The 24765-nt window shown below is 30.7% G+C and overlaps 1 protein-coding gene across 1 annotated transcript in view; it reads left to right on the top strand.

The window, feature by feature from the left end:
- LOC148283592 (kin of IRRE-like protein 3) overlaps positions 1–24475 on the top strand; it is a gene marked incomplete at its 5' end in the record, with an annotated part of 81511 nt that extends 57036 nt beyond the window's left edge. The window contains 2 exons of the mRNA XM_088243602.1: positions 19879–20036; positions 22721–24475. Coding sequence (XP_088099728.1) covers positions 19879–20036; positions 22721–22857 — 295 coding nt within the window. The remainder of the gene's footprint in view (positions 1–19878; positions 20037–22720) is intronic.
- Positions 24476–24765: the final 290 nt, after the last annotated feature.

Below are 24765 nucleotides of genomic sequence, written 5' to 3'. Positions count from 1 at the left end.
ATGAAAATATTTTAATCAGTTTATATTGGAAGGAAGGTCCTTCAGAGTGATTTCAGAAAGTAATATAAACTCTATGCGTATATAACTCTTCCGAGTATACGCGGTCTGTTCATAGAACGCATGGAACCATTAGTTCCCTAAATTTTGGTAAATAATGTTTACGAAATAGCATATTTCATAAATTAATTATCAGTCACACTATCCAACATTTAAATTACTCTTAATAAATTGTGTAATAATAATTTGATTATTAGTCGAGATAAATTGTGAAGGAATTTTACTATTGCCTTATAAGAATATGTTTAAAAGCAACGTACATCCAGTTACCACCGCTGTCATGCACGTACTGATCGCCTGATCGGCACGTACTTTTTTTTATTTTTTTTATTTATTTTTCTTTTTTAAATTCTAAACATTTTTTTTTAAATTCCCGCCAAACTGCAAAAGCAGTTTTTTTTTGCTTGCTACCGGCTGACTGGGTATCGATTTAAAGAACGATCGCGATGAAAGCAAATTTGAAATTCCGTTCCAGCGCCGTACTGAACGCGCAGTCCGGGCGCAGGCGAAGTCTAAAGTTCTCACTACGCAACGGAAGCAATCGAAACATAGCAATACTCGATTGTCCATGTGGTTTACATACGATGCGAACGCAACGCGCGCCGCGTCGCGCCGCGAGGCACAGAGATTCGATTTTGATATTTTAGCGCTGGACATAATAGTTTAATGGTTATTTTGTAGTAGAGTAGAAATACAAGGTAAAATCCAGAATTTAATTCAAACATTACATCAATATAATGTTGATTTGTTATAAGAAAAAAGTTTATAATCTACTACATATGTTGATTTTTAGGGGGTTCAAATAATGACCAATTCTTTTTCATTGTTTCGATATTATTTATTTTTGTTTCACTGCATTTTAGTCAAATAAATCATAATGCCACAAAATACTTCGCAGTTTTTTATTATAGTATATATAGTAAAGTTGATTGATTTGTCATTACAATTTATTACTAGATATGTAAAATTATTGTTTTTATTTCTGATCATATGTATAAAGTATTTAGTTTATCTTTAATTTCTTATGGGCCGTTTATATTATAATGTACCAATTACTTATATTTTAATTGCTTCCCTAATCAAAAACCCCACCACTCGCCCCTGCTTCCGAGCCTAAATAAGGTATCTAGGTCTCACAGGTAGCGTATGCTTCAATAACGTTTTGTTAATCGTCATATTAATTTATTTGCATAACTCTACCCAGTAATGTTAAGAACGTATCAAAATTATTAAAGTATTTTTCTGACTAACTTTTGCAATAATAATTCACACTTTTTTTTGCTTTTCCCCGTGCAAACCGCAAACATTACAAATCATTGTTCTACAGTTTAATAATTTTTTATATTTTGGACAGTTTGTACGTATTTGTACGCATATTTCCAGCCATAGCCACAAAAAAAAATTGTGCTCTACATTTTAAATGCATTCTTCCTTCCAACTCCCCACATTAATGCCTGCTAACGTGATCGAGCATTTAGATCAGTGATATTTAACGTGTCACAACGAGAGCAGAGCTATGTCATGTACTCGTATTATCTTCTAGTTATAGTATTTTATGATAAAATTCATGAGTTTCACAGGAAACTAAATATCATGAATCAGTTTAATGAACACAACCATGAAAATAAAATTGTCATTTTAAAAATATTTTTTTCAAGGGCGTTTTTATAGTATTTTGGCTGTGGTATTCCTGATAACCCTTTAGAAACGCGCAGATTTTTTTCACGTTCATGCGCAGAAAGGTAAATTCTTCGTTTTTGGGAAATAAAAAAAAAATAATCAGAATATCCGTTAACCCAACATCTACCCCTTATTTCTCTTTTCCGAGAATTTTTTGTGTGGACACAAAACATCGAAATCATGTTACTAGATATAGCTACCTATATAAGAGAGACAATTGCAATTTTGTCTAAAACTTTAGTTATGGTTTTATTTATTTATTTTACACTTAAATACATATTTATTTGTTTTTTTACAATATATGAATTACCTTTTTTTTACATTTAAGATAATGTCCCTCACTTGGGTGTCCCATGTCGAGGGATACATTTTATATAATTTTGAAACATGTCTTATTCAACATATTAAATCATAATAATAAAAACACATAAAACTGACAAATAAAAACATTATAAATAAATAAATATTTCTACCTATTGGGCCTGATCCAATCAACAATCTGTGCGCATCCCACCTCCAGTATCCATTTCTTAATGGTGATTTTATAGTGACAGTATTTACATATTGTCCTTATGGACAATAAATGTAGGTTGTACACTTTAATGGAGAAATAGACCAATCCTCTTTGACCTGAACTTGTGTTCATTTCCGATTGTGGAATGTTCGAGGGTGAAATGTCTAGTAACTCTAGTAATCATACAATCATCATTATCATTCCCTTTCCGCACTTAATAGGGTACTGCATTGGCTTACAAACACAGCGTATCTTGATTATTTTTGTAACAAAAGGTCAAGATGATCAGTCTTTCGTTTCAGGTGCCAGTCCAGGAACTATGAAATATCATTGTTTAAAAACACCTTTTCAAATAAAGAGTTCATGTCAACCATGTCGGGAATCGAACCCGAGACCTCTTGCATGGTAAGCAAATGCGCTGACCACTTCACCACGAGGCCGATAATCTAATAATATATTACATTTATATATGAAATTTGGCCGACTTGTACAAAAATAAAATTATCAACAAAAAAAAAAAAAAAATTTGTAGTTAAAAATATATACAGGTAGTTTTTTTTCAAATAACAGCTGTTTTTTTAGTAGGCAAATAGAGCTTTTACATGTAAACTTACTTATAAAAAAAATGCTCATTACAAATATGATGAAGGCTTTGGTAATGAATTCGGAAAGAAACAAGAAGAGCATCCAGGGAAAAGGTTTTTTTTTAAAGCTAAGCCTCTATTTTAGAGGTTTGTTTTGGGTGGAAAAGAGGAGATATATAAAAGAATTTACAAAAAATACACCACAATACCCAAACCAATTAAGAAAAAAACAAAAAAGATTTTTCTTGAAACCGGCGGAAATCAAACCCGCGACGGCCGCTTTACAGATAGCTGTCTAACCAACTGCGCCACAGTGCCTGTCTAATTTAAAAACATATTTTATTAATAATCTCAAATTATGATTAAGACTCTTAGATAAACTATTGAAATGAATGAATAATTTCCTCCCATTACTCCAATCGGGTTATATAAAAGCATCTTGAATTATATTCGGGAATCACATTTTGATGGATTGAGATCTTCTCATTAGGGCCATTAGGCATAATAACGCCTTCATTGAATTTGACTTTATTGTTTTTTCGAGAGAGACTGGTCTTTTCTGGTTTTTATTACACGATTTTATTTTATCTTTACAAGTTATAAAAGTAACGTAGCGTACATATTTGTATTTATTTCAAGGCTGTGAAAAGAGGTCATTAGAAGTTAAACTTGTCGACGAATATGCCTGTGAAAATATTAAGTAAAAATCAATATCCTTACGATCTAATGTCATGTTTTTATCGGCTATACAGTGCTAATGACTTTCGTTACATTTAGTGATTACAACGAAACCATAAAATGAAATTAAGTAATTTTTAAGGAAAATGTAAACAAAAAATAAATAAATTCTCCTTTAAAATAAAGTAGTACAGTAGTTATATTTTATTTTTATTTTATTTTATTAACCGGCAAATCTGCCTTTTACAAACATTTATAATACTAACATATTTGGCTTAATATATATATATATATATTTTAATCATAAATTTCCTTATTTATTTATTTTTTTGTACATAATGTTATTTCTACATTGGCGGGCTCATTGCCAAATGGCAATTTCTAATTTCTTTAATTTCCAACCAACTAATAAAATAAAAGTTTTATTTTTATAATTCATGTTACAGAACATATTCAATAGAAAATAAACATTAAAAAGCTAAAGATATATAAAAATAGAAATAAACGTAATAAATTAACTTAAAGCAAGACTATTACTCAATGAGAAAAGGGAAAAAAGAGGAAAAAGGAAAGGAGGAGAGATTAAGGAAGAGAAAGGAGATGTTTCTTCAGACGTGATTTAAAGAGATATTGTAGTAACATCTTTGATGGTGGATGGGAGATGATTCCACAGTCGAGCCGCATGGACACTATATGAGTTAGAAAAAAAAGAGGAATTGTGGATGGGTATTAAGAAAGTGCCTTGAGAATTAGCACGAAGAGGTAAACCATGAACTGATAAGCGAAAGAGGAAGGTCTTCCTCTTCCTTTTCCCAATAAAACCGGAAAGTTTCAGTCTTATTTTTCATGTTTAAGCACGACAATCCACCAATCGTGTTCTGAAATCAGTCGACATGATATTACATTTATTTTAGTCGTTTTACACAAAATAAACACTTAGTTAAATAACTTGTTACCCAATTTTCATACATACACACAGCTATACGTTTCGACTGAATAAATGGTGTGTATTGAATTATTTTTGAAAAAAAACGAATTTACTAAAATAAACTATTGTTACAGCAAATTGTTATTGACAAAAAGATTTTCTAAATCTCATTTATCGAACGTTGAGAAGCGAATTCTTTCACTTGTGTCGGCAGAAAACGGCCCGTCGAACAAATCATATTACATATTTGACTTGATTTGGCATTCGATGTCATAATACTATCTGCTGTCTAGTATTATTGGATTACATTTCTTCCATCTTTGGGCGTCATCAAATATTAAGTTATTAAATCAAACGCCGGGTGAATATACACCTCGAATTACGGGAAATCCCTTGACATTTCACTTTGTTTTACGTTAGGGGTCTCCAATCTTTCTATTTCACGGCTCATATTAAAATTGATTTTAGTTCTTAAGTTAACTGATTTTTTTCATTTTGCGCGAAAAAAACATTGACGACTTCGTTTTAGTCATCCAAGATTAAAACCTATGAATAACAAACTCAGATCTAAAGTCCAAGGTTCTAACCCTAATCTATCGCAACGTGATTTTGTTTTTATGATAATGAGTAAAAATGGCTCACAAAATATTAATATTTCGATAAATCATACGAAAGTAAATTTTTGAGAAAAAAAAATCATTTTGCAAATTATTATTTTTACTGAATTATGTTTTATTTCTCTAAGATAAGATTTATATTTCTTTTTCTAAATTGTCTTATCTTTCTTTTTTTTAGCAATCCATTCTAAAAGGGATAATTCCTACCATAAAGGGTAAAAACATAATACACATAGAATAAATAATATGATTGTGTGGAAATAAAAGAAGCTAAAGAAACCAACAAATATACCTCATTTTCTGACAGGAAGTTTCCTATCTTTCTCTTTTATATTTGCTTATTCTTTTTATTAGAAGCAAACGGTCAAAAAAGTTTAACATTAAAATTTAGAACATTACAGTGCAAAAATGATCTATTATTTTACTTTATTATCTGACTTCCGAATGCTGTTTTGTTGTTGTTTTTATAATAATTTGAAACGCGCAGATTGATTTAAATTTAAAGCGGTCTACATAGTAGTAGTAAATTGTATATCGTTCCAAACACAATTTTAAAAATTAATTAAAAATGCCATAATGCTACATTCCAATATTTTTTCGGTATTTGTGAAAATGAGCATTTTATTTCGAAATATGTGATTTGCTGAATTAAATAAAAGTTCAATTAAAATGCTGATTGCAACTAAAATCATAATTAAATAAGCGGCCCCGTGGTGTAGTGGCTAAGACGTTAGCATCCTGCTCGCAGTTCATGGTGAGATTTTAAACTTATAATATGGTTTTCAAATCTGGGTATTCTGTGCTAATTCACCAGTCTTTATTAACGTAAAAGCTCTCCCTCGACAAAACCCAAAACCGTTTGAAAGACAGTCGGTTTATCTCATGCTAAAAACCTTTTTTGTTAATAAACGAGTTACTCTTTAAAAATTTCAATTCCACCTTTTTACCCTACTAATTTCATTGCCGCTTTCACTTTGGGTTTGGCAAATTACATAGAGAGCTTACGTTAGATATTGCCATTCTTCCTTATAACCATATTGCTTGAACAGTAACAATTTTTTTATGTACAGTTCCGGGAAAATGACAGGTGCTTGAATTGTAATTAGAGTTCCTAGTACGTTGTGATGCAAAAAAAGTATGCTACTTAAATCATGCAAGTGATAATTTATTATTGAATTACATTTTACGCAACCAACAAAACAGGATCATTGTTAAAAAAACACAAAGATAAAGTCCTTAAGTATAATAAATCTGGCAAACATAAAATAAATTGTAATAAGTGCGATTCAATCTACATTGAAAAAACTAAAAGAAACTATAATATTTGAGTAAAAGAACACTTGAGGAGCCTAAATAAAAATATTTTTTCATAATTCTCAAAGCATTTGATAGAAAATAATAATAATTTTAGTAAAGACACTCGATTCAAAGATTCATTTTTAAAATAAAATATTGAAATTAGACAAACTGTAAATCTTATAAACGAAAAAATCAATTTATAATAAGAAAAATATAATAAATAAGAAAAAAAAAATCTTTCAGTCCACTCCTGTTTAGTTTTAAATATCGCATTCATCTCACTTCACATTTCCCGTCATTAAAAAAACAACATGATTAAAACAATAGACTTATTAGTTCCATAATATGTATCAATCTCGTAATATTTAGTTATCACTGTAAAAATAAAATAGGAAAGATTTCATTATTTAAGTTTTTTTTTATTATATTATAATTAATAATAAAAATAATGTGACCTCACTGAGGTTTCCCGTGCCGAGGACACTTAACAAAAAACATTTTTTGAAATTACATTTGAGAATAAACAAAGAAAACCAATTTTTTTTTTTTTTTTTTAAATAAAAAGAAATATTTGCGTTCTTATGATTTACCCAAATATTTAATTTTGAGGGCCATTTTCAACGAGTTGTAAATAACTCACTATTAGAAAATGGAATCGAGTTGGGGTAGAGTGGGATTCGAACCGCGGACCTTCGGTCCGTGAGTCCGAGACACTAGCCACAGGACCACAACCCGACTTTAAAAACAAAGATAATACCTTGATAAAGATACCACCTTACCACAGATAATACCTTGATAAAAATACCCTGATAAGTATACCTCGATAAAGAAGGTTGTGTTGCTTTAAAACCGGTGGGTAGAAAAAATATAAATAATGGGTAAAAAACAAAGTTGTTTTATTTTTTATTTATTTTATGATAATTTATTATTTCATCACTGTTGCCGGCTGGTTGACACAGGTCATAGTTTGAAAACCCCTATCGTAAGTGAATTTTCGTGAATGGCACGCTTAGCTAGAAGATAATATATAGCAGGTAGTTTAAAAGGGTAAGATTAATACTTAGAACGTGCAACAGATTTGTTTCTATAAAGGGAACCTTCTGATCCATCACGTCTATGCACTTAAACATCCATATAATATTTAATCGCCATTACTTCTCAAATACACCACATGTCACGTTTTTAGGCAATCCATTACATTATCAGAATACACTTAAAATGATATTATGAATGATGGATTGTCATAAATACCATATATTATATCAACTGGCAGGAATATGTGAATAATTTATTCAGATGATTAATTTTATTATGTATTAAATTGGCTTTTATTTATAATGACTTTGCTTGACTGTCAACTTATTTAGCCTTTTTCTTTTTTTATTTTTTATTCGGGAAATATACAGTACAATTACACAGTTTTACTGTAGACAAAATTATACTTTACTCTAATGGACCAGTAAAGTTTCACTATTATATTACATGCTAAGGTTATCAATTTAAAAAAATTGTATTTTCGAGTACAATAATATTTTAGAGTAAAAAAATGACTGAAAGTAGTTGAAAAATTAAATTTAAATTAGAATAAATTCAAAGAAAAAATCTATGTTAAAAGTATCTAGCCAGTGTTTATGTAAGTGAAAATAATATTAAAATGAAGAAAACTCACCTAAAGTAATCAAAACGTAAGAATTAGAATAAAAAACATGCTCTAATGTAAAAAAATATTTTCAAAAAGAAATATTTAAATATACGTACACACATACGGGATTGAAATTTGAAGATAATTGATTGAAAATCCGCTTTTTATGTTATATTAAATGTATCATTTGCGTATTTGTTTGCAAACGCATGAATTTTCCATATGGACGGAAATATTGACATATATGTAAATCTTAATAACTCCCTCGGGGAAAAATTTTGTCTCTTTATAATAAAAATTGAAATAATTTTTTCAGGCCTTATTTAATAAGTGATATAGTTCAACTCCGTGAAGAATCGAGAAAATATGTTCAAATATAGGCATAATGGTAAATGTTTCACAGTGTAAAAAAGTTTTATTAAACCAGCCAATTACTAATCAAAAGCCTTGTAAATGCACATACGTTCGGGTCGTTCTTGGTGAAATAAACAGTGTCTATTTAATCAACTTATGTTTGCATTTGTTTATAATAAAATAAATAAATACTTCTTTATTCCTTTCAAAATCATTTTTCATTTATGTTATAATAATGAACCAGATTGAGGTAAACCATAAGAACGCTAAAACAAAAATAAGTCTAACTCTTTTTTTTTAAATGATCATGTATAAATAATTTCAGTGAAATCCTCTGGAATTCTTCAAAATTAGCACACACCATCATTTCGAATAACCATGGTTTTGAATATTAAATTTTATTATAACAGAAAAGGACAATAATTTTGACATAGAAATATAAAAAATATTCGCATTTTAGTAACCATTCTTATACCACAAAAAAGCCAACATATGGAAGAGTTAAGAGAATGTAAATGTCCATCCATAGGAAGAATGGTGAACGTTACACAGTGTGAAAAACAACTTAAGTAACTAGCCAATGTCAGGTCATAAGCCATGTTACTGCCTAGACTTCTATATTTCCTTCTCAAAAATATTTTCCCTCTTTTGAGATTTAGATTTTAATAGCTCTCTAGGGAGTGAAATCCAGTATACAAAAATTTTGGCATACTCAAAACATTGTTGACCACCACTTTTATTTAAATCACGTGTGAGTGATTTTAGCGAGAATTTCACACAATTAATTTCTCAAATCTGTGCCATTTATTTTCAAGAAAATCGTTTTTGATTGGCACTTCCCTTCAAAGAAAGACAAAAGAATTCTAAGTCTCTGAGGATATTCAGAAACCGTATAATGTTTAAGATCTGGAAAAAGTTCAAAGTTGTTCGTTTCTTGGTATTTCTTCAGTTTGCTTTTGATACAGTTCATTCTATTCGTTTTGAATAAAATCATAAGTGTTATTACATTTCAATGTTTTGAAAACACACAAATCTTTTTTGACAAGTTCTTTACGGAGTTTATCAAGACGGACAGATGTTTTAACGGAGACCCACTTTGAGAACTGAATAAAAAATCCTTGTAAACTTACAACCCGTTTTTGGCTGATTTAAGTAATAACTTTTAAATACTCTATTCTGCCTATTTCGAACTTCCCTCCACATAGGAGAGAGCAGGTAGGATTCGTACACGTTTTACTCTAAGCCTTGTAGAAGAAAAACGCATAGCGGTTTCGGAATAATTTTAATGGCCCTTTATCACCTATATATTGGGCTTAAATTATAGTTCAGTTTGATGTCGAAACAAAACAATAGGGAAAAACTATGGTAGTTTTTCGGAAAATGAAAAACGTACGAATGCACACCACATGCAAGGTAGCTTCATACATAGTGTGAAACATATTTACACGGTGATAAAAAATACCGTTTGTACAAAACATAAACTTTTATTGACATCAAAATAAACACAAAATCTACATTCAATGCAGTAATAATTAACAGTATTGTTACAAAAGACGAAAATTTAACACAAAAAAAAAATGGAATCAATCAACATTATAATAAACCATAAAAGTAGCAGGCCGTTATCTTTTTTAATTAATCTGTTATTGTACATTGTACACAGACCTTCACAGATCCTTCTCAAAGTAAAAATGTTAGTTGTTTTTGCAGTGAAAGCAAATTTGGATTGTGGTAGTATAAAGACCACGTCTGATATGTTAACTGTTCCTTCATCTTTGGTATTTGGAAAAACAAATTTCTTCATCCCAGACTTCATTGCATCTTCATCTACCTCTCCCGTTCTAGTCTCCTTTTTTACGTATTTTCGTGGTATGGTTCTGTACTAAAATATTTTAGGCAAATAAACTTTCTATACTCGCGCGGGATACATTCGTACAGTACGAATCTACCCCATTTATAACCGTACGAAGCTACCCTAACCGAAACAATCAACAAATTAATTCAAAATAAAAATAACCACTTAAGTTATCTCAATATGAATGTTTTTATAACAGGCTACGGCATAAATTCATAAACTGTAGTAAATAACTTTTACAGTTTGTGCAAAACTTGTTAGTCCTAAACACGGTCAAAGGTGAAAAAAAAATTACTCACAGAGAGCGAAAACATTTATCGACTTATCACAACGAAGCTGGTGGCCGCACCGCCGTCCCTCCCCACGGTTGGTCAATGCATATGAGTGGGAGTCACACACACAAATAAGAAAGCGTCAACGTGTCGGATAGTGTAAATATGACCACTGTACGAATGCTCCCTCTGTACGAATTCTACCTGCTTTCCCCTACCCGAAAACTGTTTTTAACACCCAGAATTTTCTTATTGGTTTCATTAACATTTCGATTTTTTTTTAAAAGTTGTTTTTAAAAAAATGTTGCAACAGAGGGAAAACGTGTACATCCCTAAACATCCATATGCCCATCTCAAAAATGTTTTCCCTCAGTCCCAACAAAAAAGGATCTAAACAACTCCCTTGGGAGGAAATCTAGCCTATCTACAAATATTTGGACATACTCAAAACATTGTTAATTTAAATAACTTGTAAAAGAACTATAAAAATGAAAAAAATGTTTTCATGCGTTGTCTAGAATGTGGGTTCAGTCGGATAAATCTCACTCACATGATAAAGGTTTCAGTTCTTTTACTTTACAAAAGTCAACAAATAGAATAGTTGAGAAAATGTGGATACGGAATCTTTTGATCAAAAATTTCCTAAAGGTTCTTTAATAGCATTTATGAAGTTTCTTCTCGTTAGTGTTACCTTACAGGGGTTGGTAGGTTATCCCGGGAAAGATAAGGAGGGCATGGGTCGGGTGAGGTAATCGCGATAAGATTAGCACATTGCTTTCTCGTTAATATTTGCTATTTTATAAAATACGAGAAAGATAATTATATTTTAAAATTAAAATGTCTAAAAAATTTCCAGAAGTATTCATTTGTAAGTATTAAAAAAACGTTACAGTAAAATACGTTATTTTATATGAAATATCATATTTAAAGGGAAATACCATTTTAACCCATAATTTTTCTAAAACACTTGATTGTAAAATATTTTTTGAGTTTATAAATCAAATTACTCATACAACTGTCTTATTACAAATTACAACTTATAATAACATCTGTCTTACAACTGTCCAAAAAAAATTAGAATACAGTTTTGTATGTAAAATAAAACCATAAACACAACCATTTTGTCCGTTTTTATTTCCAAATATCTCTTTTTTTGCAATTTATAATTATTTAAATTCGTTAATTTATATTTATTTTTCAATTTTTGTTATTATTGACATATTTTTAGAATTTTATAAGGCTTTATTTTTTAATATTATATCCTGCTTAAATACAGGGAATTTCAAGCTAGATGGTCCTGAATATTTAAACTCTGATTATAAAACTGTGAAATAAATAAATAAATAACCTTGAGCGAGTTTTTTTTATCGATGGTTAATCTCTAATAGTGTAGGTTAGTCCGCCTGGTAAATGGTTAGAGCTGTTGTATTCATTATCCGCCTTGACATGGAGAAAATAAACATTAAACTTTATTCTGATTTAGTGATGTATTTAAATAAACTGTTTATTCAAGTTATGCTAACCAGGTTTCATGACGTATTGTCATACGTTTCTTTGGGTTTTGGATGTCCAAAGTATTTCAATAGAAGGTTCTATAGAAAATTGTAAGGAAAAATTACATTTTCTCACGCGTTACCGACATAATGTAAAAACTTTAAATTTATCGGTAGAACTTGCCAAATAAAGAAAGCAATAAATAGTTATCAACAAAGGTAGAGAAATAATTAAAATAAACATTTAAGAAAAGATAACATTTCGGAGAAGGGAATGACAATTTATTTACAGAACTTTTGACCTGCCGTTGGTTGGCATGTGGCAAATTTACACACTGGCATTTACGTATGTCTCGAAACCGGTAGACATGAAAAAGTCAATAAGTGATTTGACAGGCGCTGTGGCACAGTGGGTACGACGGCCAACTGTGAAACTGGCGTCGCAGGTTTGATTCCCACCAGTTGCAAGACAAAAATCCCGGAAAGTTTTTTTCTCAGTTTTTCTGGGTGTTTTGGCGTATTTTTCATACTTTTCTTCTATATCTTCTTTTTCCTTTTCCTAACAAGTCTCTACAAAAGAGGCTTAGCAGGTTATTCCTGTTTTAAAAAAACCTAATTGACTTACGTAAATTTGTTCTTTACTTCAGTAGAAAATGGGAGCGGATTCATAAGTCTGCGACACTTTAAATGAACACTTTGGATACTTTGTTATATTTACCGTTCTACTAATGGATTTTTATTAATCCTTTGATCCAACTATTTTTAATGCAAAAATTTTAAAGTATTTTTTCTGTGGAATCTTCCAAATTAATTCATGTAACACCTGAAAATAATTGTCTATTTTTATGCTTTTTACACCCCAAGAAAATTGTGTATTGTCAAGGCATGTATCACTCGTACAAATTAATAACATGTTAAAAGCCCTATGAATACATAATTTTTTTTAAAGATTTTTTCTGTCTTAGGTAAGATTATCTATCTTGGAAAATATGTACAAGCTACCTTTGTTCGTTAAAAAAAGGTTTTTTAACATGCTTATGCTTAAAGTTTTTTAAATAAAATAAATTTAATACTGAAATATATCACGATATAAATTCCACATCTCAAGGGGGGTTAAATCCAGTATTTGTTTATAAATAGTTGGGCGTATTTAAAATATAACAAGAATATTTTAATGTTTTGGAAAGCGAATCACGATTTCGTTTTTTGAAAAGTCACGTATTTAAATAACAGCGGCCTGTGAAAAATATATATCGCACATTAGCACAGTACAGAATCTGACAAAAAATAAACGTTTGTAACCATCAAACGCGTTTTAAAGATGCATGGGGCTTACTCAATTTTGGTTTAACAAAATGATCGAAAAGCTAGAGTTTGTAGTGAGTACAGTTCGAATACAAACACAAAATTTGTAACAGGCGATTAAGATGCATTGCATTTGCAATGCCAATGCACCCAGTGCCTTGTACATTATCAGGTGTGGCTAAGGGGGTATGATGATAATAATGATTTTCTTATAACCATTATCATCATTCTTCTGTCCACACCCAGTGGTGCATAGAGCACTACATTGGTAAACCAAATGCAGCGTATTTCAATCATCTGTTATATAAAGGTAAGGTCACCAGTTTTACGCTTCAGGCGCCAGTCCAGGAGCAGTAAAATATTGTAGTTTACACAATCTTTGAAATTAATATTTCACGTCCGCCCGCTAGGAATTGACCCCAGGACATCAAAAATGATAGGCAAACGCGTCAATCACTTTTTAATAATGCAAACTTATCTCCACTCGGTTTTCTTATTTAGATTTTTACCTAAAAGCAGGCATTTCGTAAAAAACGCTCCGCTAGGATTCTGGTTTTATTTCCGCCCAGTTCACTGAGGTATAATAAAATTGAGATAATGCTTCATAGAACGATAGGGTAGAATTGTGTTCTAAAAATGAGCGTTTTCGCGTCATTCTGCATCAACATTGCCGTTCAGAACGCGCGTAGAGTAAAAAAGACTTATTGCCTCTGCCAGTTTACTGTGAATTCAAAGCTGTGTGTCGCGCCCTTTTACGCTACTCCACATTTACTAACCGCTTCGCCTAAAACACTATTTTCCATCGACCGACTGAAGTTTCTGTTTCGGCCAGTTTTAGCAAATCAAACTAGTTTTGGCCGAAGTTTCGGTTTTGGCCTAATATTCGCCGAAACTTCGGCTCTGCCGAACCCTTCGGTCGAGATGTGTCAGATTAGGTTCGGCTGTACTCAGGTGCATCTTATGGCTCGTGACACGGGTCCGTAACCTGTGACCTTTAGTTTGCTTCGGCTTCTAAGATATTTCATAATTATGTTTTGTAATTCCTCTATTTTTTAAATTTTTATTTGTACATTTACATATTTCACAAAAAATAATAACATATCAGTAACTCTATAAAGTGTTGAGTCTATAGTTAATAAATTAACGTTCCAATAGAGTACATCGAAGAACTGAAACATAAATATTATATATAATACATATAAAAACGAAACAAAAAGCCGAAAAATACACATTTACTCATTTAATTTATCCTTTTTATGTTATTGTGTATTTTATAAGACACTTATTTTAATATGCTTGTAAGACTAAACAAAAAAAATTCCCACTGTTGGGCGTTTTTAAGTGATTTTTAATTTATCAAAAAAAGTTTCGGTTTTGGCCGAAACTAGAACAGAAGCCGAAATTCAGTTTCGGTTTTGGTAATATTGTTTCAACCCTTCTTTGAATAGAAACCTCAGTTAAATAAAACTCAACACAGGTTCTTAGTGTATACATATATAGAATATTAATCTAGATATGTGTACTTTATCCGCCTGTACACGGAGAGATTTCATATACTTCTTTTTTTTTTTATACATTTATTTTTTCATTTGACTGCACAAGTGCCTTTCACAGTATAAAATATAACGAATTAAATTAACGAAGAATGAATTAAATTAAATGAAAATAAAAATCAATGTTGACAGTTTATGATTTATAAATAATACAAGGTGATAGTAGTTTTAGAAAAGTCTGTATAAAGGAAATCAGCCTGAAGATTTTTTTTATCAATCGATTGATTTATTGAACCTTTATAAATTGTGATCACTTGCGCCTGGAGTATTGAGACATCCAGGCCAAGAGTTTCACAAAAGGCAAAATATTCTGTAATTTTATTTTAAGCCTTGACGAAGGAACAGTCGTGTTTTGAAACCGGTCGGAATGTTGAATACATTTAGTGATTTTACGCAAAATATTTGTTTTATTATTTAAATCACAAAATCTTTATCTTTATATATATATATATATATATATATATATATATAAATATATATAATTCATCTGTACGTGTGATGTCTCCGTACTCTTTACAAACGGCTTAACCGATTTACGTGCAGTTTTCAGAGAAATATATGCGTGTTCGTAGATATTAAAATCTTTAATCAAATGTGTAAAAAAACAGTTAGGAGCATAAATGTTTTATTCATCGATCTACCAGAGTTGCATTCGAGGAGAATGCATTTGGAAAAAAATGGAAAGATGTTGTTTTTTGGGTGTAAAAAAGTTTGTTTTTGAATGTTTACAAACAACATTTGTTTTTTGTGGATCTCAATCAGATTCTTTCCTTAAACTCTTTACAATTTCTACCCATTTATTTCTTTTTATTGGATTTTTGGTAACATTAAAATAATATTAAATTCAATACATTTAAAAAAATCGTATTCTACATAAGTTTACCCCTTTGTTGGCAAGACGACCGGAGTTTGATGTTTGCAAAAAGAATGCCATATTTGAAAAAATATTTATTTATTGTTTTGGAATTCAACCATAAACATGTACCTTGGTACCTACTTGAATTCAAAATAAACAATTTTTATTTTTGGAATTCAATCACAAACAAGTACCTAGGTACCTACTTATCAATGAAAAGTATTTTGCCAACGTTCGAACAGGACAACGTCTGTCGGGTCCGCTAGTTTCATAATATAATATAATTTTAAAATCACACTTTGCAATAAAACACCTTTCATCGTATCCTTTTTGAATAAAATTATGTAAAAAAGCATATTTATTCGTATGGGGTAGCAGTTTCATACGAATCAGTTGTATCGATTTTTGTAATAAGATTATACTACGATTGCGCCTTTCGATAGGCAATCTACATAGCGAATCAAAACTGATTGCCCAAATCACGAATCACATTATATTGGGTGATTGAAATTTTATGGCCTACCATTCCACCTCACATTTTCTTCTTTGCATATTTTTTTCTCTTAACTTCAATTTTCTGGGGCGCCGCTTTTTGCCCTAAGCACCTTTAAAAACACAAAGACAGAGATCACATTTTTTCACCGGCTTCAGTTAACCCTTAAACCTCAGCAATATTGTAGAAGATAATTTTCAATATTTTGAATTTGTTAATTTTTTTTAAAACAATAGACTGGATTTCACCTCTTAGTAGTTATTTAAATTATCATATTACAACAGAGATGAAAAACATTTGAAGTCTAGGTATTTTTTTATTTATTTTTTTATTCACAAAACATAACACAAAAAATACATATTATACTCCAAGGAGTTATTCAAGAAACTCATTTGGGACCGTACATAAAAAAAACATTTTTTTGACGTCCGAAATAGAAAGAAAACATCATTGTATAAGAAACATAAAACACAATACTTTACACCATCTGTATAAATTACATTAATAATTATCACTATCAAAAAGATTTAAGAAATATTTTTTTATTATGGATTTTTTTTTCAATTTTTCGTGTTTTAGCTCATCGAGTAGTTTATTGTATTCGGAACTTTTTTTTTTATGAAAAAAATAAAAATTTGCGTTCTTATGATTTACTCAAATATTTCATTTTTAGGACCATTTTCAACGAGTTGTAAATAACTCAAATTTAAAACGCTTATGAACTGTCATTAGTCGTAATGTGTTAATTCTGAATTATTTCGAAGCATATGCTTAGTTGACAATGAACTGTTGGTTTTTTCATTAAATATTTTCATTTGGCTACCAGGAACGAGGTACTGGGTTTGATTTTCAAAATAGTCATCATAAAGTTAATATATATATTTAAAGCACGAACATTGTGATTTTCCGCAATGAATAATAAAGCAATGTATTAAGTTTGTGAAAATTCACTAAATAATGTTCAAAATATTATTCTCCAAATAGAGAAACTTCAAATAATATATATAATCTGCGAGTATACTCAAGGAAGAATAAACACCGACGATTATTTTGAGATATTAAAATACAGTATACATTTTGTATGAAGAAATAAGCTGAAGTAATAGGTCAGTTCCTTTCTATTACTGGGAACGGGCTAGACGTTGGGTGCGCTTATAGATTTTTATGTTATTTTTTTAGGAATAACGATAACGTTAATTCACAATTAATAAATAATATTTTGTTTATTATCTCATAATTCAAACAACAATTAAACATTACATTATATTATCGACAGTCAAATATAACGGTAAACTGCGCATAACCGCTTATATGGACGAATCGCCAGTGCATATAACCATGTATATTCTTTATAATTGAAGTAGTCTGATACACAAAAATGATACTTTTTTAATTATATTTACTTATACATTTTATCATATAACACACATTTTTTTTAAACGTTGCCCAGCTAACAAGGGTACATACCCCGTTCCAAACTAGTCAATTCAACTTTTATACAAAATAATAATTTATTAAATTGATCAAATAGACATTTATTTTTTCAAAATACCTTGAAGACACTCGTATAACGCAAATATTCTATTTAAACACACACTCGGTAACTAATATGTATGATATTTCTTTTTCCACGTATTTTCTTCTTTACGTGCTGTTAGAATGAAATTTCCTTCGCAAACGAATGTAATTCTCTTGAACAATCGTATAACAACGCGGTACAAGCAAGAAATTTAATATTGCGAATATTTTTTATTTATTCGGAGACACATTTTATACAGTCAAGCTTTTATGTTCCCGAAAACCATTCCAAAGCAGAGCAAAAATGAAAATAAAATTAACTTTTACTTCGTTCCTTTTTTTGCAATTACGTATTTATGCCAGAAGTTTGTGCTAAAAGAAATATCTTTGAATCAAATGATACTTTAAAAACAGAAATTCTTCTGTCACATCAAAAATACAATATTAAGAATTCCGTCTTTTTTTCTATTGCGTTTTAAATTTTGCATCTACGTATTATATTTAAACCTATTATTATTCATCAACAGAGATGGAAAAAAAAATAGCTGAGGAAATATGGATGCCTAGGTGTTTACAGATCTGTCATTTATTTATTTATTTACATACATAAGTTCATTGAACATTATTTAAGACGTAATTCCCAACTCCATGGGACTAAAAGTCCAGTGTTAAGATGGGACTTGCAATTAGTTGACACAGATACATGAGCATATCACCACAAATATAGAATCAGAAACATAATAAATAATTTAAATAAATATATATATATGTGGCACATCAATATGATAAATAGTAAACTCAATCATTCGGAAAATGATCAAGGAGTTTCCTACTCAAATCCCTACCACTAAAGAAAATACAGTCCTTAACTACCTTCTTGAAAATAGTTTTGGTTTTTGAAAGCTTAATACGCTCTTCTAAAATATTGAACACTCTCGGTGCGATAAATGAGAGATGCCTCTGAGCAAAAGTCGTACGGGTTTTGGGTATGACATAATTCATGCTCTGGGAAAACCTCGTACGGACATTGGCTGGTTTAAGTGTCCACATTACAAACTGTGCATCATTCTCCATTCTGCCTATGTTTAAACACACATATTTTGATTTAAAGGGGTGTTTTTTGATTAAGAAGTTTATTTGTGACTTTCTTGAACATTGCACCAAGATACTAAATAATTCACATTTGTTACTAAAAAAACTTTTGTGGAATTCCAAAATGAATTCTGTGGCTTTTTCCTGATCCTCGAATCTTAGAAAGAATGAAAGGAAGTTAAGAATACATGCATTTGGTATATTTTTGGTCTTAGGAAATATGACCACATTTCTGGTTATCGTAGGCAACTGAAATGGCTTAAAATTAGACAGCGGAGAGACAATCACTCCTTCTCACTATACTTCACAGTTTTAACCCCTAAAGTCATAGAAATCAAATCAACACCTTGGGCACAGCTAATTTTTTAAATCATTATCATCGTCGTCATTTCTTTTTTCACACTCAGTGATGCGTGAGGCACTACATTAGTAAACCAAATATGGCATACTGTGATCATATGGTACATGAAAGTAAGGTGATCAGTCTAACGTTTCAGGTGCCAGTCTAAGGATAATGAAATTGATAGTCAAATTGCAAAAGGGACCATCTGTAATTTTCAAAAATGTTTCGGTGAGCTAAAATAAGATTCAAATTCAAAACTCTACACTACAGACGACAATATTTTACAGTTACTTTTCAATAATTAAGTACCATTTCAAATGACGCTGTTTTGTTGTTTTTTACGTGAATTTACTAAAATATTTACTTAAATTCTTGAAAACTGAGGAACCGAAAAAAATTCCCATCCCTATTGTAATTTGTTAAAATTATACTATATTTTATGTCCACCCTGCCAGGAATAGAATCCAGGACCTTAAGAATGACAGGCAAAAGCGTCAGCCACTACACAACGACGCGGTCGTATCTCCACTTGATTTTCTTATTCCCCACTAATTTCAATCTAAAAACACTCGTCCAGGTTGTAGTTCTATTTCACACATAAAACTATATTTCTTATCCTCCTGGGTACAGAGAAAAGACATTTTTTAGAAAGCCTTCTTAAAATATTTTATTTTAGCATTCTTGACTGAAAGAATTATTTGTGAATATTTTCAAAGTAAATAATTGTGAGTATTTTTCTTTTCAGTTTTATCTACTGGTACCATGATGGTGCAGTGGTGAATTACGCAGCAAGGGGAGGAGTCAGTGTGGAAACTGAGAGGCGAACCAGAACATCGCGTCTCTTGGTATCCAGAGCGGGACCAGCTGACTCGGGGAACTACACATGTGCTCCTAGCACGTCAGGTAATGGTAATCTTATAATTCTTAACCGTGTTTTTTCTCCGGGTCTCTCTCAGCCAGCTCCTCACATCTTATCCACATCCTGTAGATAAAACGTGATCGGCCGTAGAACTGAGAGCAATAAACGTCCAGAAGTAAAAAACTTGGCGCTTTTAAAGTGTGAATAAGGCTATCGGGAGTCGTTTGCAGTATATTACCCAGCCAAAATGACTTGACGCCAGTTGTAACTAGATGTTCCTGTATTCAATAAACACACTTGAACTTTTAGCGAATCGGGTAATCTTAGTTAGCCTATATTCAAAAGACAAGCAACACTTTCTTCCAAGCTTTTTGGTCAGCTACCAAGTCTTATGTGTCCTTTGTAGTTGAAATATAAGTTCCTAGCGAACTGTAAGCATTGGGCGTCTACGACTATTAAACCGAAGCTTAGCAAAGCCTACTTAATCGAATTTATTTTTGATGACAATTATTGTTACCTTATGTTGGTTCTTTCACCAGCTGTTTCTCATAAGTACACGTGTGTTCTTAAATTCATCAAGTAACGACAAGTGGAGCAAATAGTGACCATAAACAGTCTCCAGCTTCTAGAAAAGACGGTTGTTAATATGTTACTTTCGTTAGAGGTCATCATTATTTCTTGACACGAAACCAAATGTTGCATGCAACATGCATATTCGTTGGTACACCAATTACGTCGTACCTTGATCATGTCGCACCCCCAGAAGTACACCATCGTTGGTATAAATTTGGCTGTTTTGAGTTATGAATGCAGTTTAACCATATATTTTTTCTTTTTTGGGAGAAAACTCACGTATTTTTACGATTGTTTTTGAAAGATGTATTCAACAAACTTCGTTAATCTTCTAAATCAATTGAGCAAATTATCAAAAACAGCACTGCTGTGATTATGATATAATGTTTTTTTTCGAATACGATATGTTTCCAAAAACAAATGAAAAACCCGCATTATAATCAAACTATTTTTATTAAAAAAAAGGTTTTTCTTGCTATCTTAATTGAACGTAGTTATACAGAAAGCAGCCAGTCCACAATTTTGAAAAAATTAGATATTGGTGTCATCGGGTGCAGTCAGGTCAATTCATTGAAAAATCTTACTATACTTTAAAAATATTAAAACTGGTAAATACGTAATTAGATTCTTGTGTATTATATATTTTTTAAACTTATGTATTCATTGTTTATTATTTATCAAAGTTAAAAACATTCCAACTGTAAAGTAGATTTGATTATTAACTATTTTCACAAATGCGCTATTATCTCAGTTTCACTTTTCTATGGCTGGCTGCTTTCTGTACAACTACGTTCAGTTATCACTTACTTATTTATAGGATCCGGACTTCAGACCTTGTCACTCTAATGTGCAGTGACAGATATGGGCTTGTCAGTGGCCATCCTTAAATCATCCTCTTCACAAGTCAGCCGCATTTGTGGAGTCCACAGCAGACGAGGACCATTCTGCACCTCTCCACAATCGCAGCTCGCGTCATCTCCCTCCAGAAAACCCCACCTCTGCTGATTATATTTGCACTTAGTCACCCCTACCCTTAGTCTGTTGAGAGCTTTCTACGTGGGGAACTCTAAACTGTGTGCAGTGTTTGTACCATAATTATAATATTGAGGCTTAAAAAGTATTAGCAGTTTTACACAACAAATCGAGTGACAGCTCTACGCAAAACTGATCTCCAGGAGTCATTTTTTTGAGTGACTTACTTCAAAATGGCCGAAACTACTAAAAAAATGACTATAAGTGTATCGACAATGATCAGTTATTTATTGAGTATTTCGTTGATAAAAATATACATAATTTGGTTATAATGTATTCTTCACTAGGAAATCCCGTGCCAAAGAATACATTATTGACTTGACAAAGAACTTTTATATTTAATTTTCATATACGTATATATCAAATATGTAGGCAATATAGAATTCAGAATAATTTATTTTTTCAACTATTTAATACAATAAAATTTACTAAACAAAATACACCACATATATTTTACATGCTCTTTGACAAATAGCAGTATTTTTCTTAAAATTTTATTAATGCCTATACTATAAAATTCAGTCATAAAATATATTTTGTACAATTTAAAAGTTTAATGACAGGTATTTTTTGCTATAGATTTGATAAATGTGCTATTTAATTCAGTGCATAAAATTCACTACATACGTTTTACAAGTTCTTTGGCAAATAATATTTTTTTTCAAATTTGATAAATATACTATTAAATTCATTAAGTACAACAAAAATACATTTTTATGTGTTTTAGACATAAAACAGGTTTTTTAAATGTTTTAAATTTATAAATATACTACAAAATAATTTGAATAAAACATAGGTATGTACATACTATTTCTATATACAATTTACATAAATAAAATGGAAATATAATTAAATATATTACGTAGACTACAAATATTTTATTTTTTTTAATTCAGTAATTTAAATATTCTGTACATTATATATTACATTATATATTAAACTTTTAACATGTTGCTTCACTTAGAACAGTTTATTAAATTTGATAGTAAAATGTCACTAGATAAGACAAAGGTACTATATGTACACACACTTTACACGTTCCTTGATGAAAAACATTCAACACAAACTCTTGAGATGACTTTCAACATTTTATTTTCTTTTACATTATACGTTATTCTTCCAGACTCTGCATCAGTAGTGGTGCACGTCCTGAGCGGGGAACGTCCCGCAGCCATGCAGACTGGAGGCGCATCCATCATTAGGCTGCAGACGGCTCTCCTGGTCCTCCTCACGCTGCAGATCTTCGTCCAGCACACCTGACAGATCCTAGACAGCCACCAGGGAACCATGGACTAACCTGAAATTTATTGTGACTCGGGTCTCAGTTCCGAATCCCGAATAAAACTGACTGAGTGAAGTGAAAACAAACTATCTGTTAGAGCGATGAAAGTTCTTATAATTACAATTACTACGTATAGTTTACGTATATACTACGTCACGGCATAACACACGAAAAAAATATTTATTTTTTAACCTTATCGTAATTTTATAACTATTTAGAAACATGCTATGTTCAAACTCTTTGGAACTGCATACGGCACACCGCAATTCTAAGATTTGTGATAAATGATGTTCTTTTACAATAATGTTCTTTTACTTTTTCGTAAATTATGTGACCAACTTATGAGGTTTTTCTTATTTTGACAGTGGTCAGTTACTTTCTTCCTTTACTTAAAACTGTTTTTTTAGAGACACGATCAGCTCATGAGATTCATAGTATTCTCATGCACAACCACACTTCGAAGCCCTTAACTTTGTTCATTGTTGAAGCTTTGAAAGTTCAACCCTCCACTCCGTCATTACTTTGTACACAAAAATTAAATATCTACATTTCTACTTTAACATAAATACGTTAAAAATTAATCGATCGATCCCATAAACAAATGACACATTCATAAATAAATCACAAAAAACAGAGAAAATATCACAAATTATACAGAATGTGCATTCAACTAAATGACTGCTAGGATTTTTTCTTGCATAAAATTATCTTTCAAAGCTTTTAATTATTTAGTTTGCCGTAATTTCCTTTAAAAATTCTACGTCTTTTCCGTGCAAATGTGTTAATTTATTTACATTGTGTTAACAATTAATCTCAAGTTATGGTGATAGATAATAGTTATTTCAATAGATTGAACTTGTCTAGTAACATTTTTGATAATTAAAAAAAATGCGTGATATTGGCCACCATTCAAAAGATGTCAGATTCGATTTTTGACTAATTACATGTAAAATAATCTCATTAAACGTGTTGGCACTGACTCCTCCTGGTACGTTAAACCAATCATTATGCCTTCATTTGATAAACGATCAAGTTGCTCAATAATTTGTGTACCCATGTAATGTCATATACACAATTTAACGTGGATAAAAGTAAAAAAAAAAATTAGCCATCTTAACTTTAAACACATAATTTTTACTACATAAAAAAATATGTTTTTGAATATACCTTGGTACCTTTTAAATTTGGCAATGATCATTTTCATCATACGCAAAAGCGCCGAGTTTATTTTTTAGTTACTGGTGTACCCTGTATATTCCGTATATCTTAATTTTTTCAGCTTATGATTGTAGTCGGCATTTTACGTTTTTTAGTTTCTGGCTAGTTTTTTATCAAATTTCCGTCGTTCTTTAAAATCATATTAAAGGCAGGTTTCAAATATTTTTCACTAAAACTAAACTAGTTTTATGAATTTAACATGTATTTTAATATGAGAACATATGTTTCATGAACTTTGCGGATTCATTATTAATTTAAGACTCAGGGTTCATTAAAAAAAACGTTAACTATTTTCGGTGGCCTCCATGGTGTAGTGGTCAAGACGCTTGACTCACGCACGGAAGGTTCCGGGTTCGATTACCGGTGAAAAAACAAAAATGAAAATGTGATTTTTATAAAGCCTGATGTAATTCACCACTGTAATTGAGCCTCCTGGCCTGTTGTGGTGCAAAAATAAATACAAAAGATTAAAAATTTATTTCATACTTACTACATTTTTTTTTTATCCATAGAAATAAATTCGGGCTGAAAGGGTTAACAAAAAACTGATATTCAGTTTTTAAAAAAAATACGTTTTTATCAATTATTTTTGCTAAGAATAATAAAAAAATACAATTGTAATGTTTTATTTCATTTTTAAATTTATACATTTAAACATAATGCTCGAT

This window comes from Micrasema longulum, unplaced genomic scaffold (assembly GCF_059751315.1).
Source record: "Micrasema longulum isolate JH-2025_06_02 unplaced genomic scaffold, ASM5975131v1 h1tg000219l, whole genome shotgun sequence".
Taxonomy (NCBI): Eukaryota; Metazoa; Arthropoda; class Insecta; order Trichoptera; family Brachycentridae; genus Micrasema; species Micrasema longulum.
This window is presented reverse-complemented; position numbering and strand designations above follow the sequence as displayed.